The sequence below is a fragment of the Arachis ipaensis genome, chromosome B01, assembly GCF_000816755.2.
Source record: "Arachis ipaensis cultivar K30076 chromosome B01, Araip1.1, whole genome shotgun sequence".
NCBI lineage: Eukaryota > Viridiplantae > Streptophyta > Magnoliopsida > Fabales > Fabaceae > Arachis > Arachis ipaensis.
In genome coordinates this window covers 13,389,673-13,397,373 of record NC_029785.2, presented here as the reverse complement: position 1 = coordinate 13,397,373, position 7,701 = coordinate 13,389,673, and the positions used below count along the sequence as shown (strand labels likewise).

Here is a 7,701-nt window from a genome sequence, read left to right as displayed (position 1 = left end):
GCACTTATATTTAAATGACATTTGAATAAATAAAATTGAAATGAGTTCATTCAAAGATATTGAAAACTTTGAGTATACAAAAAAAAAAGAAAAAACTAGTGAAGAGACTAATTAGTGCATAACATTTAATTTTATGAACTAAAATAAGTCACTTAGAGCTTGTTTGGGTGAAATTCTAAGAAAAGATCTTTTTTCGAGTTATCTTTTTTTAAAAGATCTTATGTAAAAGTAAAAGTAATTTTATGTTTGGATATCTCATGCAAAAAGATCCTTTTTATCTATCAATTATGTTTGGGTATAACAATATAAAAGTACTTTTTTGTTTATTTATTACATTAAAAACATCTTTTTTTAAGAAAAAAAGATTTTTTAAAAAAAGATGTAAATTACAGCTTTTCAGAAAAGATGTTTTTTGGATTTTTCTAATACTTTTACTTTTACTATTAGAAATTTGCCAAACACGCTGAAAAATAAAAAAAGATATTTTTATTGAAAAAAAATCTTTTTTTATCAAAATAATGACGCCCAAACAAGAATTTAATACAAAATGAGAGACTAACATAATACACTTTTATCAGTCTTAATAACGTAATTGATATAATTAAAATCTCAAAAACAAATTTAATGCACAATATCAATTTCAAAGACTGCTTCAAAACTTAACTTCATTTATGTCTTTGTGTATTTCTATCAAAAAATAAAATTAAACTCAATCTTAATGTTACAACTCAAAAAATTGTACTTATTAAATACACAATTTTCCCTCTTTATTCTTTTGTCCTAATGCACAATGGTTAGAATATGATTTAGAGTGATTTATTTTATTTCATAGACCAACCAAATGCGCTACAACAAAAAACGTACTAAATTTCTTTGGGAAAACTATCCACATAGTCTTGTGCAGTTAGTGTTTAGGCATCATAGAATCATTAGATAAGTGAATGATTTTTTTATTAATCTTGTTTGACTAGTCTATCTAGTCCAATTTTTATAACACTACTATTGACATGACACTAATTCGGTAATTTCATGTAATTTTCAACTTTTTAACCTAGAGTTCACCTAGTTACCTCTCGTGAGATTTTTAATTTTGATATGGAGCGGTTGATAGAGTATAGCAGCGATATGGGGGTTTATGGTGTTTCACGGAGATGTGACGGCTGGGTAAAAAAAATCGGACGGACCGATTTGATGGACGGAAATCAGACGGACCAATTTCAGGACGCGGCAGATGCACCAATCGGACCCACCGATTTGGGTTCCCTGTCCATGCGTCACGCATGCAGCCTTCCTTGGTTGGCCCGTGACTCCCTCATCCAAAAAACCATTGTTTCCCCCCTTCCAGCAGTATACCTTTCACTCTCGTATCCCTCTCTTCAACACACACTCAACCTCACCACTTTCTTCCTTTATCACCATTGTTGGACCACAACAAACCTTCAAAAAAATTTTTAAAAAATGCCAAGAAGACCAAAAATTAAAGATGTAAATCAACCAGAGCTTCATATTGTTAATTATCTTGGGCATCCAAATTATGTAAGTTTTTATTTTTTAATAATCTGATTTAATAATAATAATAATAGTGATAATATTAAATTTTATTAGCAATTGGCACTAAGTAGAGATTAATCATATATGTGTGTATGATTTTATTGTTAGGTGGTTAGAAATAGAAATTAAAATAGGAATTAATCATGTATGTATGTATGTATGTATGATATGGTGCTCTACGGAAGAATTGGATTTTTTTTAATGGTTATTGGTTAAAATAAAATAATAAAAGAATGAATGAATGTAATGAAGAAGGAGAAGGGATGAGATCCGTACATATTAGATTAGAGTAGAATAGATTGATATATTGTTGTTGTTATTATTAGGGATAAGTATTGTTTTGGTCCCTCACGTTGAGGGTCGGAATCGAAATCGTCCCCAACGTAATTTTCGATTTAGAATCATACTTAACGTTTTTTTCGTATTAAAATCGTCCTTTTAATTTTTTTGGACAAAAATACCCTCACCACTACCAATACAATTACCTCCTCTACCAGCACCACCACCAACACCAAGACCACCACCACAACCACCACCAGCACCACCACTAACACCACAACCACAACCACAACCACCACCAACCAAGACCACCACCAAGAAAGTGGGAAACAACACCAAACAGAAACAGAAACAACACCAAACAGAAACAGAAAGCAAGAAAGCAGAAGCAAGGCGTGAGGCGAAGGCGGAGGCGGCGAGACGTGAGGCGGCAGAAGCGAGGCAGAGGCGGCGAGGCGGACTCCAATGAAAAGAATTTTTATTCTGAAATTGTTCTGAATCTGGAATTGAAGAATTTGTTAATGGAAGAAGAAGAACAATTCTCCTTAAAGAAGAACAAGAATGAAATGGTGGATAAAAAATGGTATTTTTGTCATTTAGAAAAAAAATTTATTAAAAATGACGATTTTAAATTCAAATACGACTTTAAGGATGATTTTAAATCAAAATATACACCAGGGACGGATTCGATTCCGACCCTCAACGTGAGGGACCAAAACAATACTTATCCCTTATTATTATTATTAGCAGTAGTAATTGAGTTTAATAAATTATTATGATTAATAATAAAAATTTAATAAATTATTTTATTTATGATCATTAATAATTGAATTTTAATTCAGTAAAATTTAGACAATAAATTAGTAATAACTAAACTTAGATTAGGAAATTATTATTATGATGCCGTGTTATGAATAATAATAATAATAAAATTAGTATGCTGTTTTATGAATAATAATAACAATAATAAAATTAGTATGCTGTTTTACGAATAAATAGTTTATCAGTTGTGAAATTATTATGGTTAGTTAGTTAAGGTTAAATAATTTTTGTTATAAGGTAATGAATATGATTGAAGGATTTTTGTATAACAGATTTACTGTGTATGTTTGAAATACAATTATGCTGGAATTAGTTATAATGGACATGTAATGATAATTGTGTTTTTGAGAATATAGTTATATTATACTGGTACTTATAGCGGAAATGTGATATTGTAGAGTTCACGGATGTTGATGTGTGATCATTTAAAGCCGCCGGATCCATACAACTAAATTGTTGAGTCACACTTACGCGAGACTGGATTTTATTATGTTTCACAAATTGGAATTATCCAATGTCAGTCAGCAATGATTAATGCTCTGATTGAGAGATGGTGGCCTGAGACTCACACATTTCATTTTCCGGTTGGTGAGTGTGCCGTGACCTTGGAGGATATGGCGATAATTCTCGGTCTGCCGACAAATAGTCTTCCGGTTACAGGACCGACCATGAGCAGTTTTGAGGCATTGGAAGCCGAGTGCTTGCACCAATTTGGAGTTGCGCCGAGGAAGACGGACTGTAGAGGGAGCTTTATAAAATTAACATGGTTTAGGGGTTTGAAAGATTGTATAATGTTGAATGATGATGTGCACATTCAGATGTATGTAAAGTGTCACATAATGTTGTTATTTGGGACAATTCTGTTTGGAGATAAGTCAGGTGCAGCTGTGCATTGAAAATTTTTACCTTTGCTCCGTAACTTTGGTAAGATCATACAGTTTATTTGGGGTTCGGCATGCCTGACACACTTGTATAGATCATTGTGTAGGGCAACTCATGTCGACTGCAAGGAGATGGACGGTCCACTGATACTGTTGCTCACTTGGGCTTGGATCCGGCTACCATTTCTAGCGCCGATCCCCGGCAATCCCCGAGTGTTTCCAATTACAAACAGGTAATTTTGATTAAAGTATGTATTGAAAGAATTGATAGAAATTGTATTTTGTTTTCCACAAGATAAGTTAACTAATGGATTGTCCGACGGCAGATGGCGTAACTGGGACCGTGAAAACTATGCCTACCGATATAAAACGCTTCCGCACTACAGGAGGTTGTTGGATGATCTACAAGAAAGACAGGTATTTTGTAAAATACAAGTACCTTATGTAACTTGTTAAGTGAATTAATTGTTGTGTAATCATCTGACTGGTTCGATGTGTCTAGTTTGTTTGGCAAGCTTATGGCATTGGAAACATCGACCCAGACATGATTCCTTTAGACATCCGTCATAATTCGGTTATCTGGAGTGCCACAGTGCCACTTATATCTTTTGAATGCATCGAGTGGCATGCATCTGATAGAGTCAGGAGGCAATTTGGATTGAGACAGGGTGTTCCTAATCAAGAGCGGGATCTAGGTGCATCACACGGCGAAGTTCTAACTGGGCCTAAGAATCAAGATTTGGCCAATACCCACTCTTTTTGGGTGATGTAGTGGACCAATTGGTATAGTCACACTCTCTCTGATGACTTGGTTACACATATGAGGAATGGGTTTCCAACGAATCGAGGTCCATGATAAGCAGGCCACGTTGCCAGATTTTTCAGTGGTCTAAACCTAGCCCTGTATACTCTTCGAACTTGGTCTATCTTGTATACATCATGAACGTACACTTGCCAGTTCAACCGCTGATTTGCACAACAAGAAAACACATGTCGACATGGAATTCAGTCAACCTGAAATTCACCACAGTCGCAACGACGGTGGCGTAGGTCAACTGCATACTCAACCCCACTTGGAATCTCGCGTACCTCAAATACTTCATTTTATCTATCAAAACAACTAACATGTATGTTACCCGATGCTCGTTGATTTGCATGCAGCTTGGAGGTCACCATCTCAGAGAACACAAGTCCAGCATTAATTCGGGCTTCAGCCTTGGCTCTTTTCCTAGTGAGCAACTCATTCAGTCTGTAAAATGTAGCCTTAACAAGCGCAGTCACCGGGAGATTGCGTGCACCCTTTAAGACGAAATTGATGCACTCCACAAGATTGGTGGTCATATAACCCCATCAGTATCCACCATCAAATGCCAAAGCATACTGCTCACGTGGGATCCGATCAAGCCAGTTGGTGTAAGCCTCACCCTGTTCCTTTAATCGTTCATAGCGCATCTGGTACTCCCTGATCGTCCTCGAGTATCCTATGAAAAACATTCAGTCAACAATGAACACCATTCTATTTGATCGTACTTACAATAAATTCAAAGTTCATTGTATTTAAACTTACCAATGTTGACGATGAGCTTCTGCAAGTAAGGTGCCTTGAACTTCCTCAAGAAGTTGGACTCAATATGCCGGATATAAAACATATGGAATGCTCTAGGAGGAGACCAAACCCCATTACTTCTCTCAATAGCTGACCTAATAGAATCGTGTCGATCAGAGATAAGTCCCACACCATCACGTGTCACCACATGTTGACGCAAGTTACTCAGGAAAAAGTACCATGCATCAGAAGTCTCTCCCTCCACTATGGCGAATGCAATAGGTACGATGTTGTTATTACCATCTTGTGAGACTGCAACCAATAAACAACCCTTGTATTTTCCATACAAATGAGTCTTGTCCACCTACACCACTGGCTTGCAGTGTCTGAAGGGCCTTATACAAGGGTAATAACTCCAGAAGACTCTATGCAGTACACGTATATCAGGAACCAAATCATCCCCCTGGTAAGCAGGCATTGTTTCAAAGTGAACCACTGCTGATGGCTCCTTGTGACACATGGCCTCAAACCATATGGGCAAAGCTTCATATGATGCTTCCCAACCTCCTTAAATTGATTCCACCGCCTGCTGCTTTGCTAACCAAGTATTGCGATAACTGATGGTGTAGTTAAACTTTGACTGGACTTCAGCAATGACTGATTTCACCTTTATAGACGGGTCAACCTCTACCAACGGCTTAATTGCTTCTGCAACTGTCTTGGAATCCAGCTTCAAATGGTCTTGAGAAATAGTAGACCTAGTACAAGTGTGACTTCCATTGTACCTCCTTATCTCCCAACAGTACTTCTTCTGCATTTTGGTAACCCTGATTAACCAGTCACAATCATTGCCATATTCTGTACATTTGGCATAGAATGTCGTCGGTTCTGACTCATATACCCGATAGTCTACACCTCTTCGGATGGTATAATCTTTCATTGCCTTGATTACTACCTCCCTTGAACTAAATTCCATCCCCACTGTAAACTCACCATCCGCCACAACAGGAAGCGCTGCATACATCAAAAGAAATAAATCATATATTATGTACTCAGTAATAAATCATTTATTACAACTCAATTAATAAACACACTTTACCATGTAAGATCATAATAGTCTTTTTTTCGCTATTCTATCTACGTAAAGAATAACTAAATATAATCCATAACAAAGAACTATTAATTAATAAAAAAAAATCAAATGCTACGGTCACAAATGACTATCCACATATCACATATATTACTCATCTGACTTATTGATCAGCTACTACAGAGTTTCACATAGCTGTCTAGCTTTACACACCTGCATTTATATATTGCGAAAACTTCGGTGCGTGCATAGCCTTCAAATCCAACGACCGCATGAAAGAAGGCTACTGAAATGGATGCGGGTTTGCTAGTGCATTTGCAACTTCTGCCACATCTGCGTTCATGGCGCCGCCAGCTTCATCTTCATATTCACTTGGACCAACGATCTCATAGTTACTTTCAAATTCATCCTCACTTTCACTATTATAATCTTCCAATTCAATGTTACGGTCCGCTTCAGATTGCTCAAACTCAACATACAACTCGATGCACGACATTCGGTGGCGATTTTCCATATACATTGAAAACATTTCATGCATACTCGCTTCATCTGTCACGTACTTGGTCTGAAATTGAACAAACCCACCAAACACAGATAAAGGATACCTGTACAAAATACACGATACTCTCCTAGATCTTTGAGAATCTATCTTCTCACAAATCACACCTTTCAATTCCTCAAATGACAATGTGAATGGAATAACAACATCTAATGAATTTTCACACACAAATTGAACTCCTTCATATGTTTGCAACAAAATCTGCCCATAATAATAAATTTTCAACACAACTCTATCATCCATATCAGTATACGTACTTGCCTATTCCCACACTCACTGAAATCTATTCTACAAGAATGAAGGAGAAGAATGAGAGAAGAGGAAGAACATCAGCTGAGACCGACGATGAAGAAATGATGCTTCTGTGATTTTTTTTTCATTTTATGTATGCAGTTACAGGCAAATCGGATGGACCGACCGCGTGCCACACAAATCGCTCGGTCCGATTGGTGCACTGCCGGATTAAAAAAATTTTTGGCCACCCGAAATCGGTGGATCCGATTACTGCACTCTCCGTTTTATAAAATTGGCTCCCACAAATCGGTGGGTCTGATTTGTGTTTCTCCCTCTCTCTGGTTGAAATCGGACCCACCGATTTCTTTCCCCCAAATTCCTAAAAGCAATGCAGTCATAACAGTGCAATTTCCCCCTAATGATCATAACGCAGCATAACCCACACCACTAAATCATATAAAAAAAATCAGCCGCCTCTCGTTTTTCAATCTTCCATTTTATTTTTTCCTTTTTTTCCCGATTCTTCTTCGTTACTTTGACACTCAATCACTCGTCTGCACCTATATATTCGTTGTTAATTTGCCTCCACTTTCACCCACACCACTAAAAAAAATCAGCCGCCTCTCGTTTTTCAATCTTCCATTTTATTTTTTCCTTTTTTTCCCGATTCTTCTTCGTTACTTTCGTTACTTTGAACTCGTCTGCACCTATATATTCGTTGTTAATTTGCCTCCACTTT

The 7,701-nt window shown here is 36.7% G+C and overlaps 1 protein-coding gene across 1 annotated transcript in view; it reads left to right on the top strand.

Annotated features, from left to right (window-relative positions):
* Positions 1-4,305, top strand: part of LOC110265255 (serine/threonine-protein phosphatase 7 long form homolog) — an 8,098-nt gene extending 3,793 nt beyond the window's left edge. The window contains exons 2-6 of the mRNA XM_021108160.1: positions 3,051-3,067; positions 3,174-3,472; positions 3,641-3,766; positions 3,860-3,950; positions 4,036-4,305. Of these exons, the coding sequence (XP_020963819.1) occupies positions 3,051-3,067; positions 3,174-3,472; positions 3,641-3,766; positions 3,860-3,950; positions 4,036-4,305 (803 nt within the window). The remainder of the gene's footprint in view (positions 1-3,050; positions 3,068-3,173; positions 3,473-3,640; positions 3,767-3,859; positions 3,951-4,035) is intronic.